General features: G+C 43.8%; 1 protein-coding gene across 2 annotated transcripts in view; it reads left to right on the top strand.

Moving 5' to 3' along the window:
* The first annotated feature begins 18,871 nt into the window (after nucleotides 1–18,871).
* CTNNBL1 (catenin beta like 1) overlaps nucleotides 18,872–22,500 on the top strand; it is a 143,842-nt gene continuing 140,213 nt past the window's right edge. For both annotated transcript variants that reach the window (XM_064475700.1, XM_064475699.1), the window contains exon 1: nucleotides 18,872–19,031. In XM_064475700.1, the coding sequence (XP_064331770.1) occupies nucleotides 19,002–19,031 (30 nt within the window). In that variant the 5' untranslated portion in view covers nucleotides 18,872–19,001. The remainder of the gene's footprint in view (nucleotides 19,032–22,500) is intronic.

Genomic DNA, 22,500 nt, shown 5'->3' with positions numbered 1-22,500 from the left:
AGGCCACAGGGCAGGTTCTGCAAAGCCTCAGCCCACCCAGCAGGGCGCTCTGGAATGAGCATTGCCCAGCAGGGTGGGTCTGCACTGGCCACAGTGGCCAAGCCATGAAACCCCGGCTCACCCTGGGACCAGATGCAGGCTGTCCTGGGAAGGATGTGACCTGAGGCCAGGTGGCTCTCTGCAGCTGACGCAGACCTGGAAGAGCTGACAGCTGGAGGCTGTTTGCTGCCACACTCCCCACGCTGGGCAGCAAGCCCTTCCTTGAAGGGGTGTCTGGGCAGCCCCTCTCTTTGTCCACCACAACAGCCATGATCTAATTAAACCCTCCACCCCACGCATCTGTGCAGGAATTAACTAACTTATTTTACAGAAGAGTTCACGGAAGTTGAGCAGCTTGCCAAAGGCAGCTTCCAAAAAGGAAGTGAGAGTTAAAAGCTAGGTCTGTCCATGGCCAAAGTTTTATGGTGTCCTTATCACATCCTAGGACGTCTTTCATACTGGGGATCTATTTTTACCCATATCTTGTAAGCACAAATGGTAGTTGGATGGGGAGCACAGAGGGTAATCTTCCCTTAGTTTTACCCCCATAAAGTGTCCTTAGCAGCCAGCTCCCTTGTCCTTCATCTTACTTTAGGAATCCCCTCCCCAACTCTCAGTCCAGTGATCTAAGTGGGGCTCCACCTACAGCTCCAGGATAAAGCATGTGACCCAGACTGAGCCAATCAGTACATCACGTTCCTCTGGCCAGGCAATTAGCTCGTAGTTGGCACATGACCCAAGGGAACCAATCCAAGTGATGCCAGGACTCTCGCAGGAGCTGCCAAAAAAGTTTTGTTCTTTCGAGCTGCCCTTGAACGTGCAACAATGTAGAACTGGAGCTGCTGCTATGTTTTAGTTATTCTTTGCTGTGTAACAAAAACCCCAAAAACTTAGTGGCTTAAAGCAACAATGATTTATTATTTCCCAAGATTCTGTAGATTGACAGTGGTGATTTGGTCCACATGATGTTGGCTGGGGTCACTCAGGTGGCTGCACTCAGCTGTGGCTGGACTGGAAAGGCCAGGGAACAATAGAGTTGGGTCCATTAGCCAAAGCCAGTCATGTGGTCAAGCCCAGCATTCACTGTAGGAGGGAACTCACAAGGGCACAGAGACTGGGAGACCTGGTTCACGGAGGGCCACACGTGTCACAGTCTGCCACATGGGGCTTACTTACCACCAGGAGAGTGGAGCCAAGCAGAGCATGAGCTGCAGGGGTGCACCACGTAAGATCCTTAAAGGAAACAGAGACACTCAAACTGAAATTTCAGGAGAGTGTAATAAAGGAGTTATTAACAAAGGCGTTTAGGGAATTATAACAGCATTTAGGGAATCCAACAAAGGATGGTGCAGTTCATCCAGGCTAGATCGTGGGGAGTCTTTGGCAGCCCTAGGTCTGAAGGGCAAGAGCAGCATGTGGTTACAGAATACAAGGAGAACTGCTATGGCTCCAGGAGGCTTCTCCTGGCAGGAGCTGGGGGCTTTGGTGGAGGGAACTCACAGGGAGGGACCGGAAAAAAGAAACAGTCTACCTTCATCTCCTCCCTCCCTCTGGTCGCTGGCCATTGCTTTTCATTGGCTAAACCCTACTGGAAGCCAGAGACAAGGGAGCTTGTGGATGCGGTCCATGCAGGTCAGCCTCCACTCCACAGAGCAGAGTGGACCAGGGTAGGGAGCAGATCTACAGGGTCCACAGAAGACAGCCAGCACCAAGGGCCAGCCTCAGGGAATGTGAAATGAAGCAGAGCAGCACAAGACAGAGAGGTGGAAAGACATTGGATCCTAAATATATAGCATCTGGGCTCCTGAATCCAGCAGAGCCTGAAGCAGTTCTACTCCTGGGCTCTTTAGCTCCATAAGTGAATAAATCCTCTTTCACATAGGCCAGTGTGGGTTGGCTTCTGTCTCTTGCAACCAAAAAGTCCCTTTTGGATATACCCCCATTGAGGTACTGCCCTTTAATGGAATGACTACATTTCACTCTCACCAGAGTCCTCAGAGGTCCGGAGGGCACCTCACATTGCAGGTGAGCAAACGGAGGCTCGGAGAGGTCAAGGGACTTGGTCAAGGTCATCTGCTTATTAGTGGCAGAGATGGGATCTGAATTGGCCCGGTCTCAGATGTTCCAGCCACATTTAACCACTCTCTGTCTGCTGCATATGCCATATTCTCTGGCCCCTGGGTCTGTCCTGGGTTGAATGGTGTCCTTCTGAAAAAGCTATATCCAAGTCCTAACCCCAAGTACCTGCAAAGGGGAGCTTATTTGGAAATAGCATCTTTGCAGATATAATTAAGGATCTCAAGATAAGATCATGCTGGATTTAGGGTAGGCTCTATCTAAATCCAATGACGGGTGTCCTTAGAGAAAAGAGAAGGAGATTTGAGACAGGACCCAGAGGGGAGGCCATGTGGATACAGAGGGCAGTGGCAGGGACTGGAGTGATGCATCTGTAAGCCTAGGAACAATAAGGCTTCCCTACAACCACCAGCAGCTAGGAAAAATGCAGGAAATCGATTCTCTCTCAGAGCCTCCAGAAAGTACCAGCCCTGCCATTCCTTTTATTTTAGACTTCTGGCCTCTGGAACCATGAGAGAATAAATTGCTGTTGTTTGGAGTCACCAAATGCGTGGTAATTAGCCCTAGAAAACTACCACAGGACCTTTGCACATACCATTCCATTTGTCTGGAATATGATTCTCTTCCTATCCCTAAACCTCACTCCACTCTGCTCTTTATTATAAGTAGACAAAGCTGCTGAGAAGAAAGGAGACCTTTCAAGGAGTTGCTCACATTGCCCCCTCACACATCTTTCCTCCTTATCCTGCATGTCTCAGTTCAAATGCCACCTCCTCCAGGAAGGCTTCCCTATGTACCTACCCTCCTCTGTGCTCCACTAGTCCCCTATACTGCCTCTGCCACAGTTGTGCTGGCATTGTCTCTTGACATGGCTTGTTTCTACCCCCCCTGCTGGACTAGGCACTGCTCTAGGGCAGGGCCTGGGCGTGAGTTCTCTCTGTGGCTGCAGCTGTGCCTCACATGGGTTCAGGACGGTAGAGATATTCACTAATGTTTGCTGAATGGATAAATGAATGAATGTTTAGTTCCCCTCCAGTTCTGCTTCACCTCTGGACCCCTGCCCCTTGGAGGAGAAACCCTTCCTGAGAGCACATGTGAAATAGCTCGAGATCCCCAGTGGTGGGTGCGGACAGGACACCCATCTTTGAGTCCAGCCATACCTTACCATAGCCCTGCTATGCTAAGACTCTGTCAGAGATGTGACAAACAGCTTGGCTGATGGCTTATAATGTCAGAGATGATGGAAGCAGGGAGGTGATGGCTGAAAGAATGGGTTGGGGACGCTTGTCATAACTTTATTTGTGGGAGGTGAGTTCCTGTCAGCCGGGTGATGGATGGCAGCAGGGCAGGCACAATACAGACCCTGCCACCACATCTCCCCCTTCTCTCTAAGCCAAATGACTTTGGGGATGAAAAATTACTTTCTTGGGAGACCCAGAGGGAGGGGAACTTCAAGGGAAGGGGGCCATAGAGTCGGCACCTTGGAATGACTTTTGCTTTTCCTGCTGAGAGTTGAGTTTTGCCTAGGCCAGCCTGATAGTTTCTTTCCTTCCTCCCTTTCTTCCTTCCTTCCAAGGAGATTATGGAATACTCCCAGACACGTTACCTGCCTCCATCCTCCAGACTGCCTAAAAAGGAATGCATACTTTTACAGATGAGGAAACCGAGGCTTGAAGAGAGGAAGCAATATGCCCAAGTTCCTTGTGAAGGAAGTGGCAGACCTGCGATTTGAACTTGGGTCCAGTTACTCCAAAGCCCGACTTCTCTCTATAAGGATGTAATAAAGACCATGGAAGTAGCATGCGCCAGGCTCCTTGGACGCACAGTAGAAAGCAATTAATCTGATGGAGAAAAGTAAGGGAAAAAATGATACTTGAGTTGATTCTTGAAGGGTGAATAAAATGTTAACTGATAGAGAAAGAGGATATTGGGGATTGGGAAGAGGAAAGAGAGGAGTAGCATGCATTTTTGTTTGTTTAGCCAAAACTGGTCACTGCCCTCTTTTTCCTTTCTAACAGAATCTTGATTTTTTTTTTTTTTCAGGTAATCCATCCTCCTACAAATGGCCACGGGCTCTATCAAGCCGTTCATGAAGTTTACATTTCCCTTGTAAGTGTTTCGTTTGGAAACAGGAATGGGAACAATTCCGGCCAATGAGATATAAGGAACATTTTTTTCAAGAGCTTCTGGGAAAGGTTTTCTTGCTCAGAAAGAGAAAGTCCCTCCTCTTTCGCAGGGTATGATCACATTTGTCTGTGATGCCTGGATTTGTGGCAGCCATCTTGTGACCAGGTGGATGTATCCACACACCAACAATGCGATGGGATGATGGACTGGACATCATTGAGCTGCTGAATGAATGACTCCTATAGCCATCAAACCTTGGAACTTAATCTTTGAATTGATACATTTTTCTCATTGTTAATCAGCTAAGTTGGTGTTTTCATTTTGGCAGCCCAAAGCATTCTGATTGATGTAAGAACAATGCAAGCCAAGCGATTATTTTCAAAGCTCACGCTTGGGAGGGCCATAGTTAATTGGGCCAGAGGTGGACACTGGACCAGAGCTAAACCAATCAGAAACCTTCCATGGGATCTTTAAACCTAGCAGCAGAGCCAAGCTTCTAAGCTACAAGCCATGGGATTTAGATCTGGAGGCTACAGGTAGTCATGCTTGGTACTATGTGAAAGTAGTCAGGATGCAGTGTGAGAGAACAAGGAAAGCAGAAGCAAGTGACGGTGAGATGGTCCTGGCAGCCTCTGAGCCCACGTGCCTGACTGGCTGAGGCCCAGGAGCACCACTGCCTGGCCTCAGCCTAGAGTAGTCAATCTTTCTTAGACACAGGAGCCAGTACATTCTCCTTTTCGCCTTGACCAGTTCAAGTTGAATTTCTGTCCCAGTGACAAGATTCTTGACTGACACTCTCCCAAATTCCTGGGCTGCCCAGGACCTGGCTGGCCCTCCCCATTTCAGGGTCTCTGCCCTGAAGATGGATTTGTGCAACCACCTCCCTATTTTCATTTCCAACCTTGTCCAGGAGTCTGAACAAATCCCCGAGGTCCTGGTAGGGTTTCTGCCCTTTTTACCACACTCACTCTCCCTGGGTGGCCTCATTTACCTCCATGGCTCAGCCTCGACAGCCCCAGGATACTTATAACGTCCAAACCCCCAGCTCCACTCCGGACCCCATCTCAGCTTCAGGCTTTTGAAACACGGCTGAGACATGTTGATCACCTTAACAGTGGGCATCAGAATTCTTCACGATGATAGCTGGTTGGGTTGGGGGCTGGGGGGATACACTGAGAAGCCTCCTTGGAGGCAGGTGAGGCCCCTTAGAGCGTGACTGTGGACAAGCACAAAGATGTCAATTCAGGCAGCTAGAAGGAGACGATATGGTTGTGGGAAGCTGCTGACCAAGGGCCGAGGGGAGGAATTTGTAATTTGGGCTGGCGAACGGTTGGAGGAAAGAAAGGAAGAGTTGAGTGAGGGGAAGCAGGGGAGGGAGAGAGAGAACATAGCAAGGTGTGAGACTAAATGCTGTATTAAGGAAAGAGAGAGAGTGCTGCCCCCCGCCAACACTTCTAGTGGCATGGGGATCCCCCAACACCTTGAAAATAGGAGATGTGTTATCTGAAGGAGAATAGCTTGGTTAACAGGTCGTGTGCAAGGTTCATATTGCTTTATCTGAAATCTGGCTACACCTGGCAATGTGACCCTGGGCAAGGTAACTGACTCCTCTGAGCATTGGTTCCATCATCTGTAAGATGGGACTAGAGTCATTGTTAGGGTTAAATGAGCGCTAAGCACAATGCTGGCATGTGCTGAGCCTTGAAACACCACCAACAACAAACTGAAGTTCAGAGTATCTTAAGGACTTAATCCAAGGTCACAGAGTCAACTCTTATGGTGGATTTGCAGCCTGCAGGCTGCAAACCCAAGAATGCCTGATCTCAGAGGATCTCAGAATTCTTCCCTGAAGGTAGCTTCATGGAGACAGGACCAAAGCCAGAGCCTCCAGCTTAGGGCTGGGTTTCTGGCAGCTGACTCCTTGCTCCTGGGTGCTGGCTCAGCCAACTGTGGCTAAGAGTTGACTTTGCTTCCCCAATTCCTCCACCTTCCCTCCTCCTTGCTCTCCTGGACAGTATTTCCCTGGGGCTTCTGTTACCAATTTGCAGAGCAAAGGCACGCACAGGCAGTTCAGGGGTGGCGCGAGCTCAGTAGCTCCGGTATTGTTTTTAATTCAATATTTTGTCCCTGTGCGTCAGCCTCCTTTATTGGATGAGAACACTGTTATTGGATCCTGCCCTGCAGGAGAAAATGCAGGCTTCCCCCGATGATGGCAGCTAGGTTGTTCTAGAGTCTGAGGAGTCAAGGCAGGGTGAGAAGACAGCAGAGAGTTCCAGAAAATCTGGTGGTTACAAGCTGTTCTGTGACACGGACAAAAATATTAACATATGTATTCTCGACCTTTCCCCTTGCCCCCCTTCTAGGGAGGACAAAGCCCAGGAAGCAGCCTTCACATCGCCTTCTTCCTTTTCCTGCATATTCACTGTATATCTTAGTCCTGCTAATTTTACCTCCACTTTTCCCCATGCTCAGTGCCACTCAGTCCAAGCCCCAAGCATCTCCTGCCTTGACAACTGGTCTATCCATCCTCCCCTGCTGTGCTCAAACCCATTGTCCTTATGGTAGACTATCTTATTTGGGATCTCCCAAAAGCCTGAGAAAAGGATTCAGATGTACAGAGTTTATTTGGGGTGTGATCCCAGGAAACACCGGCAGGACCTCTGGGAGCCAGTGAACAACACATCATAGCTCAGAGTTATCCCAACTGAGGAGTGAGGGAGCTAGGCCTTTAACTATGAAGTCCTATCAGGAAGAGGGGCTGCTCTGGAGTGGGAGGGTGGGGATGGACTATTAATCCTCTGGCACCTCTGATATTCCAGTGGTCAGAGCAAGTCCTCAGGTGAAAAAGCACAAGTGCTGGCATTTTGAGCTGGGAGTCTGCCCAGTGTACACTAATGTGTAGGGACCAGGGCACATGGGTGAGAGGCACTGACAACACATCTTCTATACAGACACATTTCTTGACTTAAAGCCTTCATGGCTTCCCTTTGCTCTTTGTGGAAAAGACCTAGTTCTTTTTCTACATCCTACAAAGTCTCACTGGGGTGGCCCCTGCCCACCTCTGCTGCCTCACCTTACCCGACTCTCCCCTTCATTCCCTGGGCCCCAGCCATCCTGTTCTTCTGTATGTTCCTCAAATGTGCTTTCTCCCACCACAGGACCTTTGTATATGCCAATCCCACTGCCTGGTCCTTCTATATCACCTGGATAATTCTTATACATCCTTCAGATCTCTGGGCAACCCAGCACCATCTCCCAGGCTGGGTCATGTTGCCTCTGTTCTCCACTCAGAGAACTGGGTTCCTTCTCTTTTGGGTCTTTATTTGTGTGATTATTATACGATTAGCATCAGTCTTCTCTACCAGAATCTGAATCCTAGAGCCCAGAATACCGCCTGGTGTATAGAACTTGATAAATACTGTATTGACTGAATGAATGGATTAATGAGGATTGTGTAGAGTCTTTTTTTTGTGTGGCAGTTGGGATATTGGATACAGAGATGAATTCAGAAGAAACTAAGAGCCTAAAGTGATTCACACAGGAAGGACACAAGTTAGCGGAAGGAGATAAGAGAGAAGCAGACCAAAAAGAGAAGAGAGATTTGGGCTGGTAGTACATAGACCAGACAATGGGGCTAGAAATAGGTGAGGAAGATTGTTAGGAAATTTTCATGCTTGTTATTCAATAATGCCCCTCTGCTGTTTTGCCAAAGAACTTTTTGAAGTTTGTTTTTTTGTATGTATGTATTCCTTTTGCATGTAACCTTTTATGAAGACTAGCCCCAGGCAGCTCACTTCCTGTGGCCCATATCTGTGTATTCTGTGTGTTCCGTTGGTATCATGATTTGGTGAAAAAGTCACAGGCTTTTGAGTCACACTAACTTGGGTTTGAATCCTGGTTAGGCTCTTTTTAGCTGTGTGGCCTTGGGCAGATTGCTTAACCTCCCTGAGTCTTAGTTTTCTCATCTGTAAAGAGACGGTTAATCGCCTGGCCTCGTGTGGTTATTGGGAGGCTATGGGACTAAACAGAAGCCGAATACCTGATACATGGTTTGGATGCTTAATAGATAATGCTATTATTGCACAAACATAGCACATGACTTCATTAATTGAGCACCTACTGTATGCTAGGCATATTTATCGTTACAGAATCCTCGATAACACTGTGGAGTAGGTGTTTGAGGCAGTTAAGAGTTCACTGAATCTCACTCCCTCTTCTTCGTGGGCTCACGGAGAGACTATATTTCCTGACTTTTCTTGTACTTAGGAGTATCCATGTGTCTGCTTTCTGGGCAGTGTGATGAGGCAGGCTAGGCCCCAATATGCATCTCTCACAACCCCCCATGTTCTCTTTTCCCATCCACCAACTGGAAGCAAAGGTCTTCAGGGCCCCAGGGGATGGTGAAGCCACCGATGGAAAGCACCCGGATACCTGAGTCAATGTGTAGAAGGCCATGTGCCAAACATCCACGTTGGACTATTATATGATCAAGAAATAAACATCCATTTTGTTGTTTATTACAGCAGTTAGACTACTTTGATTAATATACTATTTTTACCCACATTTTATAGATGATGGAAAAGAGGCTCAGGGAGGTGAAGTGACTTCCCTAGGGTTGTACAGCCAGATGTGGCAGGGCCAGGATTCTGCCCCCAGAACATACACAAAATAGAGTTGATGAAGCTTCCCTCTTAATTGGCCTTCAATAAATATTTGTTGAATAAATGTAATTGAGAGTCTGATTCTCTAGCCTTTAAATTAAGAAGCTAGGGAAAAGGTAGTTCAAAAATAAATCACAGAGTGACAAAAAAATATCAAGATGCGTAGGTCTCCTCCACTGTATGGTAAGTTTCTGGAAGGCATATGCTTTATTATACTTGTTTTTAAATCTTTCCCTGTGCCCAGCACTGTGCTAGGTACCTGGTAGGTCTCAGACATGGCTGTTTAATGGAATTCTTACAGATACCACCACCTGGGCCTTCCCCAACTTTTTGGGGGGTATCGAGAAATACCTTGAAATCATTGTCCTTGCAAAATGCCATGAAATAGTGACACATTCTTTCCCCTGTCTCTCTGCTAGCAAAAACAAAAAAAAAAAAAAAAAAGAAGAAAAAAATGACACATTTTCATTTTTTTAACATTTTTTATTGATTTATAATCATTTTACAATGTGTCAAATTCCAATGTAGAGCACAGTTTTTCAGTTATACATGAACATATATATATTCATTGTCACATTTTTTCTCTGAACTACCATAAGATCTTGTATATATTTCCCTGTGCTATACAGTATAATCTTGTTTATCTGTTCTACATTTTGAAATCCCAGTCTATCCCTCCCCCCCACCCCACCCCCTTGGCAACCACAAGTTTGTATTCTATGTCTATGAGTCTGTTTCTGTTTTGTATTTATGCTTTGTTTGGTTGGTTTTTTGGGGTTTTTTTGTTTTGTTTTTTTTAGATTCCACATATGAGCAATCTCATATGGTATTTTTCTTTCTCTTTCTGGCTTACTTCACTTAGAATGACATTCTCCAGGAGCATCCATGTTGCTGCAAATGGCGTTATGTTGTTGGTTTTTATGGCCGAATAGTATTCCATTGTATAAATATACCACATCTTCTTTATCCAGTTATCTGTTGATGGACATTTCAACTAATCTTCGACAAAGGAGGCAAGAATATACAATGGAATAAAGACATTTTCATTTTTTAAATGAGTAAACATATAATTTTGTGCAAAAATCAAATACCATCTTGTGCTAATCTCTGCCATGAACAGTGGGAGCAGGTGGTAAATTTGGGGGACATGCACTGGGGAAAAATCATAAATGAAGGCGGTTCTGCCTATTAACCCTTCCCTCAATGAATAGACCTACAATCTCCACAACTGAATTTTAGAACAAGTTCATGGAAGTCCAGTTCATGGAAGGGTTCCATAGGAGCATAATTTGGAAAGATGAGCTGGTTGGAGTAGGAGGGGCCAGTTAATTGATGGACAAGTTTCTGTTTTCATATTTGCTAGCTAGCTGCTGAAAACCAACTAGTGGCCTCTCCAGAGCAAGCCAGCAGGACTCTGTGTTTTTGTATTAGCTGCATTTCTATCTCTGTTTTATGCCCTTCTCCATGTTTTTATTCTTACACCTTTTTTTTTTGTGATGTTTCTTTCTTTTTTTAAATTGAAGTACAGTCAATTACAATGTGTCAGTTTCTGGTGTACAGCACAATGTCCCAGTTACGCATATACACACATATATTCATTTTCATATTTTTTTCATTAAATATTATTACAAGATATTGAACATAGTTCCCTGCGTTATACAGAAGAAACTTTTTTCAAATCTATTTTTCTATATAGTGGCTAATATTTGTAAATCTCAAACTCCCAAATTTATCCCTTCCCACCCCATTTCTCCGGTAACCATAAAATTGTTTACTATGTTTGCGAGTCTGTTTCTGTTCTGTAGATCAGTTCATAGTGTCCTTTTTTTTTTTTTTACACCTTCTTTTAATTTATGCTGCCTTGCTGTGTTTTATGTATCTTCATAAGCCACCTTAAATCCTTTCTGGAATAAGGTGGTGGTATAAACAAAAACATATAACATAAATATAAATATAAAATGTAACAAGCTCTATAAAAACCTATTCCTAAAATACCAACAGTAGTTATTTCTCATGGAGGGAAATAGGAGGATTAGAGGTGTATTGGGCGAGGGGAACAGTGTGCATCCAAGGGGAAATAGATCTATGTAATTTTACAAAGCCCAAGATGTGGCATTACGAATAACTTTAAATAGCATGAATTTTAAAAGTGGTTTTGTTTTATTACCTCTATAGATATATATTTTCTTTATTATTTACTTCTGTAGTATTTTCTCAGGATAGAAATTGAGAAAATACAAATAAGCAGAGAGAAGAAAATTAAAGCTACTCTTAGCCCACTACTCAGAGATCATCACCACTAACATCTCAGAGCCTTTGTATCTTCTTCATGTAAGATTCAGAGAAGGGGTCCCAGCAATAGGGCTTAGAGACTAATGAGCTAGTGAATTCTCCTCCTACCCCAGCTAGGTGATGGGGGCGATGAAGATGAGGAGGAAGAAGGAAAAGAGGAGGAAGAAGAGGAGGATGAGAGGAGGGAGAGGAGCGACAGGAAAGAAAAGATTCTTTGAGGTTCTGTATGTGGGTGTCCGAGGGTAAATGGGGAATTGGGAGAACAGGGTAGTGTCTGCTGCTTCGTCTGACTCAGGGATGAAGTCTGACCCTCTTAGGGAGAGATGCTGTGGGCAGAGGGAATGAGATGTGGGGTACAAGCAGAACTGCTGTAGGGCCCAGATGACAGGTGCCACCTAGCAATGAGGAGTGATGCCTATACCCCATGTCCCTACAGGACATGGTCTGGCGCTGCCGCTGTGAGGACCCAGTCAGGAGACTGTGGCACCTCTGGGGTCTTGCAGCTTCTAGAGCTCCAGAGAGCAGCGTTCTCGGCAGGGTACCAGTGGCAGTAGCGAGGCTCCCTTCAAGTGACTTGGGGGCAGCAGGTGCCAATGCAGAAGTCAGAGCTGAGGATCTGGAGAGGGTCAGCCAGGAGTATAGATGGGTATACGCATGCCCAGAAAGAACTCAGTCTTTTAGGAGATCTGGGCCGAGGGGCTTATACTGGTGCAGGGGGAAGCTCTGAGTCAGAGAATGTTAATTTTGTTGATGGGACATCATTTGTATGCTCAGGGTGTTAGGCGTGAAGAATTTAGGTCTTTAAAATACATACATGGATATGCATAGATTTTTTTTCTAAGCAAAAATTTGAGATTTCCCTCTGGGTAGCAGGTTTTCAGAAACTTCTGAGGAGGTTGACATAGATCAGTTTTTCTTAAAATGTGTTTCTTATAACACTACTTCCACAGATGTTACATAAAAAATGGTTTTTGTGGTCACATAGGCTTGGAAAGCCTACAAGACTGCTTGGAACTTTTAATATACTAACATGCATTGTAATTCTCTAAGAGAAGGTGTAAATTTAGCAGCTTTCCCTCCAGCCATCCTGGAGGGCAGGGCCATCCTCTGCCTTCATTGATATCTGCCAGGAATGGTTCAGGGAGTCTAATGGGTATTAATCAGATGCTCAGTTTATCAGTAGGTCACAGTGGCAGCCAACAATGGGAATGTCACTCTTGGGCATCTAACCTGCTTCGATTTTGTATATCTATTGCTGCATAACAAATTGCCTAAAAACTCAGGAGGTTAAAATACCAAAGCATTTATTATCTCACTGTTTCTGTGGATGAGGAAGTAAGGACCAGCTTAGATGGATGATCTTGGCACCCCATGTCTCATGAGGTTGCAGTCAAGATATCAGTGGGGTTGCAGTCATCTGAGAGCTTAACTGAAATATGGAGGCTCCACTCCAAGATGGAATAGTGACTCTTGCTTCCTGGCATTCATGTCGTGTATAGTCCTTTCTCACAAAGAATAGGTCTGATCTGTGCAAACTATAGGATATTGCAGAAATGATGGACCGTGACTTCTGAGACTAGGTCACAAAAAACACTGTGGCTTCCACCCTGATCTCTCTTGGATCACCTGCTTTGGGGGAAGCCAGACATCATGTTATGATAACACTTGGTTGGCCAGATAGATCCACAGAGTGAGGAATTGGGGTCTCTGGCCATCAGGCAGCACCAGCCTGCTGGGCGTGTGACCGAGCCATCTTGGGAGTGAATGACATCTTGACTTCAATCTCCAGAGACACCTTGATCCAAAACTGTCCTGGTAAGCTGCTTCCAAATTCCTGATCCACAGAAACTGTGTGAGATAATAAATGTTCATTGTTTTTTAAGCCACTACGTTTTTAAGTAATTTGTTACACAGCAATAGATAACGAATCCACGTCCTTAGTACTAAGCCTGGGTAATAAACAGCTCCTTCAGCTCACTGGTTAAGGAGCCTGCTTGCTTCCTAAGCTAGACGTGGTCTTGACCAATGTCCTTTTTCAGTGACTCCAAATACTGATTGCATTAATGATTCTCCCCATCCCTTATTATAAAAGCATCTCTGAAATGTCTGACTCATGAGGATCATTGTGGGTGGGGCACTGATGAGGGGATAAACCCATTAGAATTAGGGGTTTATGAAATTCATTACGTTCTTATGAGCCATTGTGAGTACTGATATTCATGGTTTTTCCAGTCCTACGTAAGTGACTGGAGAATCCTTTTTTGGGCAATGGACAAAGTTAGTCCCTACTTGTAGCCTTTCTTCCTTCTCCCTTTTTTCTAAGAGAAAGCATCAGGAAAAGACGATCTCTCTTACTCTTCCTGATGTTGTGCCTAAAACTGCTGCCGCCATTCTGTTGCAGGAAGAATAATGAGTTCCAAAGCATCCATCACCCAGCTTCAACAATTATCAACTCACCAATCACCCTCTCATCCACACTTCCACCCACACCCACACCTGCTCCCACCTTGGATTATTTTGAAGCAAATGCCAGCCATCATATTATTTCATGCATAGATTTCAGTATGTATCTTTAAAAGATTAGGACTCGTAACAACATAATTCAATTCTACTATCATGCCTTAAAAAAAAAAGCCTCCAAATAATTCCTTTTCATTGCCCATCCACTACTATTGAATTCTTACTTGGCTCACAGTGTATCTAAGAACATAAACTGCCCTTGTCTCTAATAGAGACCAGTGCTTGCTGGAAGAGATAATTACTCTTTAGCATTTAATAATCATCTGTGCCTGTATCATAAATGTCAGTGCCATTTGAAAGGTTAACTGAGCCCAAATCCTTACTGTTCGGTGCATAGTCAGACAGGCTTGGATTGGAATATCACCAATTACTAATACTATGACTGTGGGCAAGTAACTAAACTCTCTATATTTCATTTTCACCATTTAAAAATATTAAAGTAGAGAGGATCCGGGGACCTGGATTTTGGGAGTGAGAGGCAGAAGGAACAGGGACTCCTCTCAAACCCCAGAAATTGCATTCTGCTCCCCAGAAAACATAACCCCCTTTCCACTCCCTACCCTGTAATTCTTCCCTACTCATTTAGTGCCTGAATGGAGCCTGGATTTCTTCGGCACTGTTATGTGTTTCCAATCAGCCCATGATTGCAGGGTAGGAGCTCAATATTGGTGATAAATATACTTTATGAGTGTTTTTTTGAGGATATTTTCTTAAAGGCTGTTCCAACAAATAATTTACTGGGGCAATGAAAGATGGAGGAAGCAACTCTGACTACATCTCGGAGCACCAAAAGCTTGAAGTTTAAGGAATCTAGGCAGCCCACTGCTATTTGGAACTTTCTAGAAGGGATCATTCTTCCACATTACATTTTTTAAAAAAAAGGTTACAGCCCAGCAGCTGGTCTCTTGGGTGGTGGCCTTCTCCCATCTCTCTGGTGGATGCCACTCTCAAATCATCACCATTAGCACATGTTTTTGTTCTGCTTGGTGCATGGCACATAGCTCTCCTCCCCGAACCGCCCCCGCCCTTGTTAGTTTTTTTTTTTTTTAGGAAAATTTATATTATATTAGTGCTCAATGTAATGATTCAATATTTATATATGTTGGAAAATGATCACCACACTAAGTCCAGGTAACATCCGTCATCATATATAGTTATAAAAATTTATTCTTGGGATGAGAACTTTCAAGATCCACTCTTTTAGCTATTTTAAAATATGCAATACAGCATTATTAATTATAGCCACTGTGCTATACATTACAAACCCGTGACTAATTCATTTTATAACTGGACATTTGTACCTTTTGGCTCCCCACACCCATTTTGCCCACTCCCCACCCCTGCCTCAGGCAACCATCAATCTGTTCTCTGCATCCATGAGCCTGTTTTTGTTCTGTTTTATTTTAGATTCCAAATACAAGTGAGATCATATGGTATTTAGCTTTTTTGGTCTGATTTATTTCACTTGACATACACACAGCTTTTCTAAACTTCCATTTCCTCATCTTTAAAATTGGAATAGCATATAGTTAGGATCTGGGGTAGGGATTTGAAAGGATTTGAAAGTAGTACTGCCAGGAATGTATCAATTAGTAGATTGATTGGACCATGTATTAAATCAACAACTTTAGGGAGTGCCAGTTAAGTGCTAGGTATTGTGTTAGGTTCTAAGGTTATCCTGGTGAGCAATGCAGCGATCTCTGGCCTTCTGGAACTTAGAATATGGAAGAGAAAACAGACCCCCAGTGAGTGAAAAGAAAATAAGTATAGAAACACAAGTCATAAGTGCTCTGAATATAATAGTCAAGAATGTTGATGGAGAATTTTGAGGGGAGGAGAGGAGAGCGATTATCATAGTCCTTATCCTCAAGGAAAATGCTTCTGATGTGATAACATTAAGCTGAGACCAGGAGGATGAGTGCTCCAAACTTCATCTCTGGGGAGGTTCCCAAGGAATTATTAATGGACCTTCCCATCAAGGTAAAATTGAAATATCTTAATGTGGTATTCCAAGTTCCTCCATGACGAGGATTGCCAGATAAAATACAGGATGCCCAGCTAAATTTGCATTTCAGAGAAGTGACAAAAAGCTTTCAGTATGTTCCTAAATTTTGCATGGAACATATTTATGCTAAAATTGTTTGTTGTTTAACTGAAATTCAGACATAACTGGGTGTCTTACATTTTTTATGTGCTAAATCTGGCCTCACTATCCAAGATCTTCCCCAGCCACCGTCTCCTGCCTTACTTCCCACCAGTCCCTCCACAAACCCTATGCCCTGTCCAACATCCTTATCTTTGCTCATGCCGTTTCTTCTGCCTGGGTCACCAATCTTTCACCATGTCCTCTTGGCAAACTCTTGTCATCTTTTAAACCCCAGTCCAAATGGTGCCTCCTGTGGGAAACCATCCCTGGCAGGTACATTATCCTCATTACAGGGTGCTCCCCAAACCTGGTTCTCATAGGCTTTTGCCTTATGATTCTATATTTTAAGGCATTTTCTAAAAACACACAGACGTGATTGAATGCCTGCAAAGGAAAGGATATAAGGAATGATCTCATCTTTCCCACCTCCCTGCTCCCTCTCCCCAAATTCCCTCTCAACTCATAATATTAACGTCAAACATTGATTGAGTACTTTTCTGTGCCAGGCACCAAGCTAAGAGCTTTGCACACAGCGTCTTGTATAAATTCCCCATAATCTTCTGATATAAATTTGGTTGAATCTCCACTTTGCTGGTGAGGCAATCAGGCACATAGAGATAAAGTTGTTTGCCTCTGTTTCCACATCTGTAAAATGAGGATCATAACATTATCTTCCTCATTAGATTTTCTCCCCAACTAGAATATGGATTCCAAGAGGGCAGGAATTTTTTCTTTATAAATGTCTTTATCCTCAGATCCTAGAATGGTGTCTGGCACTGAGTAGGCATTCAGTAAATACTTGCTGAATGAATAAGTCACTTTACATATGGGGAGACTGCAACTTAGAAAGTAGCTTGCCCAAGGGCACACAGGTAGATGTGGTGGAAATTTGACTAGAACCAGAATTAGTGGTGTGTTGGTAAATGTTTAACAACCAGCTCTCTGAAAAACCACTAACCCTGATTTGTACCATATGTTGAGTTCCTTGATGTAAATACTCCCACCAGGGCCAATTTCAAGCAACCAACCTGATGTCAATTGGCTTGTCAATTTCCTGAAAATCTAATCATAGGCTCTTGCAAGCCTGTCTTTACAAGCCGGCTCCAGCTACCAAGAGCTAGGACATAGTTATAAAGGGTGGACAGCTCCAAAGGGTATACTCCCACTATTCTCTCTGAATGAGGCAGTCTATACTCACAGCTGAGTAGGAGCGGAAAAGACATTCAAGTATCTCAGTTCAAAGCAGATTGCACAGGTGATTCTTAAAAACTATACCCCAATCACCTAACTCCCCCTGCTTAAAACCTTTCAAGATCTTTCCAACGCTCTTAGTGTAAAATCTAATCTACTTACCATGACCCACAAGGCCCATTTGTGGAACCTCCCCCTACACCAGGCACTGTATTATTGGAGTTTTTGTACCAGAATATAATGGTGAACATGACATATACAATTCACATGGAGCCTGTGTCCAGTAGATGAAGCTGCCAGTAAACAAGTAATCAACCATTAAGTACAGATTGAGATACATGTGCAGTAGAGAAGGTGCTAGGAAAGAGAATAATGAGAAGTTGCTTACTTGGACTAAAGGTGAGTTGAGGAAGGTTACTCTAAGAAAGTGACATTTGAGACCTGTAGGGTGAGAAGGAGTTGGTTAAGGTGTAGGGGCTGGTGGCTTGGCAGAAGAGGGGAGGATTTGGCTTTGAGGAATAAAAATAATTTCTGTATAACTGGAGACCATGGAGATGAGATGGGGTGAATGATTGTAAATATTGCTATGGTCTGAATGTTTGTGTCTTCCCAAAATTTACAAATTGAAATACTAACTCCCAAGATGATTGTATTAGGAAGTGAGGCTTTGGAGAGGTGATTAGGTCATAACAGTGGAGCCTTATGTTAGTGCTTTTATAAAAGAGGTGGGAGAAAACTCCCTAACCCTATTCTGCCACATGAGGACACAGTGAGAAGACACTGTCCCTGAACCATAAAGCAGGCCCTCACCAGACAATGAACCTGCCAGTGCCTTGATCTAGGACTTCTCAGCCTCCAGAACTGTGAGAAATAAATTTCTGTTGTTTATAAGCCGGCCAGTGTATATATATTTTTCATAGCAGCCTGAACAGACTAAGACAAATATCATGAACACAAAGAGCAGGGGACTAATGGCCAAGGGGACTAAGAGAGAGGCTTAACATCCTTTGAAGATAGAGCCTTGTTTAAATCCCAGGAGCTCAAATGCACTCTTTGAATGATTCTCTTTCAAGGATGGGCAACTTTTCCTACAGAAAATCTTTTTACTTCATTTGGGTAGGAACAAGATCATCCAGTTCTCATTGGACCTTGCATAGATGAATAAACAGAAGCCCAGAGAGGGCAATGTGATCACCAACAGTTTTGCAGCCAGTAATAGTTGTATGGCCCTGGACAATACACTTTCTGAGCCAGCAGTGTCCAATAGAAATACAATGAAAGCCACAAAGAGAGCCACATGTGTAATTCACATTTTCTTCTAACCACGTTTAAAAAGTAAAGAGAAATGGGTGACATTAATCTTTTATTTTATTTGACTCAATATATCTAAAATATCATTTCGACATGTAATCAAGTCTTAGAAATCCAATGGGTATTTTATTTACACTTAAGGTACATTTCATTTCAGACTTGCCGTATTTCAAGCCCTCAGTAACCACATGTGGTTAGTGGGTATCGTACCGGATAGTACAGTTCTATGCCTCAGTTTCCCTATCTGTGAGGTGAGGAAAAAATGATAAAATTCCCTAGTCACTGAATGGATTGTGAGAGCACACCCTTTCCGCCCTGCACATAGAGGGAGCGCAGTAAATCTTAGCTCCTCTTGTCTTTTCTTATAGCCCCGCCCTCCTTCAAGTCTCCGCCCCCTTCCCCGCCCCTTCAGGCTCCGGGCGGAAGTAGTGGCGTCAAATGCAGCGCGCTTTACGGTAGCGCTGCCTTTTTACCGCAGTGTGGCTGACTCGCGAGTCGTTCGCACTTTTACCTCATTGGCTCTGCGGCCCCGCTCACAGCGCTTTGCGGTAGTGTGGCTGGAGGCGCTGCTGAAGGGTCCGCGGCTTGGTGGTGAGTGGAGGGAATTGGAGTAGCCGGTGTTGGCTGAACCTGGAACCATGGACGTGGGCGAACTTCTGAGCTACCAGGTATGAGGGACGAGGAGGGCTGGGGGACCGTGTCCTTACCCGGACAGGAGTCTCAGGACCAGGGTCCCTTCATCTCACTTCCTCTCACCTCAGCCACAGGCCCTGGTCCCCTCACCTCTCATGTCACCCGGGTCGTAGCCTCTCATTTCACGTCACTCCTTCGAATTTCTCCTGGGCCCTTTCAACTCATTCCTTCCCAAGGCCCGAGCCCCTTCTTCTCAACTCCAGTCTGGGCCCCTTCTCACCCTACCCTAGGGCCTGGCTCCCTTCAACTCTTCTGAAGGCCCCAGACTATTTGCACAACCATCTCCCTTTTGCTCTCTTGTCCCCAGTTGGTGGTCGTGGTGGGAGAGCACTGGTTTTTCTTGCTTTTCCACTGACTGGCTTTGTGGCTTTGGGACAAGTCATGTCACCCTCATTGGGCCTCAGCTTTTGTATGTTTAAAACAGAGACAGTAAGAGCTACCTGTTAGTGTTGTTTGAGGACTGTATCAACTAATGGACCTGAAAGCTGATTTTAAAGTGTAGCAAGCTGGACCCATGTTAACTGCAGTTGTTGGGAGATGTTTGAAATTCTAGCATGGGATGGATCCTGTTGGGAGATGTTTGACATTTTAGCATGGAAAGGGTCCCTAGGAATCTTCTTGTCCCACTTTCTCAGAGTACTTGTGGGGCAGTGGTGGCCCAGAGGATAGACAGGACTTGTCCAAAGTCGCTCAACAAGTCAGAGCTGAGATCAGAGCTGAAGTCTTCTGGCTGTTAGCTCAAAGTTTAACCACCCTCTTTTTCTTTATTTTATTTTTTTACTTTTTTGGGGGTGAGGGGGAGGTTATTTATTTATTTTTAATGGAGGTACTAGGGATTGAACCCAGAACCTTGTGCATACTAGGCATGCACTCTACCTCTGAGCTATGCCCTCCTCCCTAGCCCCCCTCTTTTGACTTCCTAAATGTCCAGTATGGTAGCCACTAGCCACATAGGTTGAGCAGTTGAAATGGGACTAGTCTGAATTGAGAAGTACTCAAAATGTAAAACCACAAAGAAGTAATCAAAATATAAAACCACACTGGATTTTAGTATGGAATAAAAGGTAAAATTTTTATATTGATTGCATGATCCTATCAGTTACTTTGATTGTTGATCATATTGATTAAATGGTCATATATGGGTAAAATTGGTGAAACAGAATATGTTTAAAGTTAATTTTACCTGTAGCTATTGGTCTTTTATTGTGGCTACTAAACATACATATATAGCTGGCCTTACATTCCCATGGGACAGGTCTGCAGTAGAGAATAGGTGACTAAGAGCCATCAGTCTGTAGTCCCATGTTGCTTGGAATCTCTATTTTGCTGCTAATTGGCTGCTGTAACGTTGAACAAAATACTTAACTTCTCTATGGCTTGGTTTCATCTTGTAAATGGGGGAAATGATGGTACCTACCAGGTAAGTCTGTTGTGAAGCTGTTGTAAAATATAAAGTGTGTAGACCAATACTTGTCAAAGAGTAAACGTTCAATAAATGTTAACAATTTTATTCATGCATTTATTCCCTCAGCCAGTATACATAGAACTGACTTTGGAGACTCTAGACATCTCCAAGTGGGAAAGAACTTGTAAACAATGGGAAATATATAGCCAAGTGATTTACTTTTTAAAACAGCTTTGACCGTGAAAGAAGAAAGGAAATAGGGGGGTTGTTGAATGAGTGGTTGTATGCCTGTTTGGCATACACATGAGCCCACTGACTCATAGAATATTAAAGCTAGCAGAGGTTCATTCATTTGCTCAACAAATATTTATTGAATATGTACTGTGCAAGGCACTATAAGCATTAAGTATACAACACTGAGCAAAACAAAGTTCTTGCTCCTGTGGAGCTTGTAGTCTGGTGGGGAGGTAACAAAATAAGAGAGTAAACAAATGAGAAATTCAGATTGTGATAAGTGCTTTGAAGGATACACAGGGTATCCTTCAGAACTGTGCTATTTGGTGTGGTAGCCACTGCGCATGTGTGATTGTTGAACGTTTGAAATGTGGCTAGTTCAAATTGTGATCTGCTACATGTGTAAACTGTATACTGGATTTCCAAGATTTAGTATAAAAAATGATTGTAAAATATATTAAGTTTTATATTGGTTCTACGTTGAAATGGTAATACTTGGGATACGCTGGCTTAAAGAAAATTATTAAAATTAATATCATCTTCTTAAAAACTTTTAAACTGTGGCTACTAGAAAATTTAAAGTTATGTATGTGGCTTGCATATGACTCTGAATATATTTTTATTGGACAGTGCTGCTAAAGAAAATAACCCCTGGGAGTGGGAGACAGAACCTGCTGTGTTAGATAATATGGCCTGTGAAGGATTTTTCAAGAATAGACTTTAAAAGACTGATGAAAAGTACAGAATGATCAGCCTTAGAGGGAACAGCAAGTACACAGGCTATGAGGTAGAAGCTGGTGCAGCCGTTGGAGGATCAGAAGGAGAACTGATGTAACTGGAACTCCTGAGTGAGCAGAGGAATGATAGGTGATGTCAGGGATGTAGGCGGATGACAGACTGTGTAGAGGCCCTCCTGTGGTCTATGATAAGGAGTTTTGAATTTTATTTTATTTTATTTATTTTTTATTGAAGTTCAGTTGATTTACAGTGTTGTGTTAGTTGAATTTTATTTTGAGAGATGTTATAGATAACCTCATTCAACCTACTTGTTCACAGATGAAAAGTGAACCCCTTTCTGTTAAAGGGACTTCCCTGAGGTTGTAGGCCAAGGTAGTGGCAGAGTTGAGGCCAGAATCCCAGTCTCCTTATTTCCAGCTCTGTTCATTCCCCACATGTATTATTCATGCAATTTTCTTTCTGTCAATGTCCACTCCTCCTGTTCATAAAAGACGGTACAGCCTGGAATCTAGTCCGTAATAAATCACATGTGCCCATCCTTTTATGGAAAGTTGTGAGGATCACCTGAGTTAATGGGTGCAAAAGCTCTTTGAAAACAGTAACTTTTTATAGATATGAAAGATGCATTGCTCACCTGCATCATCTCTCTAAATCCTTGTGAAAACTCTCTGCGGAAGGTACTGTTTTAAATCCCTGTTGTACAGATGAGAGAACTGAGGTACAAAAAATGCCTACCTCGTTGCTGCAGCTCCTAACCACGGCGCTGTACTGCCTGCCTGCTCTGTGCCAGATGCTGAGCTAAAGTGCTTTCAGATATGTCCTTACATTTAATTCTCAACATGCCCTTTGAGGTAGGTGGCATGCCTATTTTATAGAAAAGGAAACACAAGCTAGAGAGGTCAGTTACCTGCCCAAGGACAAACAGCCGGTAAGGAGCAGAGCCAGAACTGGAACTAACTGAGTACCCAAATCTAGTTTTCCACTTTGTTTTCAGATTTTAAAGAACATTTAAAATTTAAGTAATATACACACATAGAGGAATAGATAAATCTTAAGTGCTGTTGATT

This window comes from Camelus dromedarius, chromosome 18 (assembly GCF_036321535.1).
Source record: "Camelus dromedarius isolate mCamDro1 chromosome 18, mCamDro1.pat, whole genome shotgun sequence".
NCBI classification, from domain to species: Eukaryota; Metazoa; Chordata; class Mammalia; order Artiodactyla; family Camelidae; genus Camelus; species Camelus dromedarius.
The sequence above is the reverse complement of the archived record's forward strand: the minus strand, read 5'-3'. Positions and strand labels throughout refer to the sequence as shown.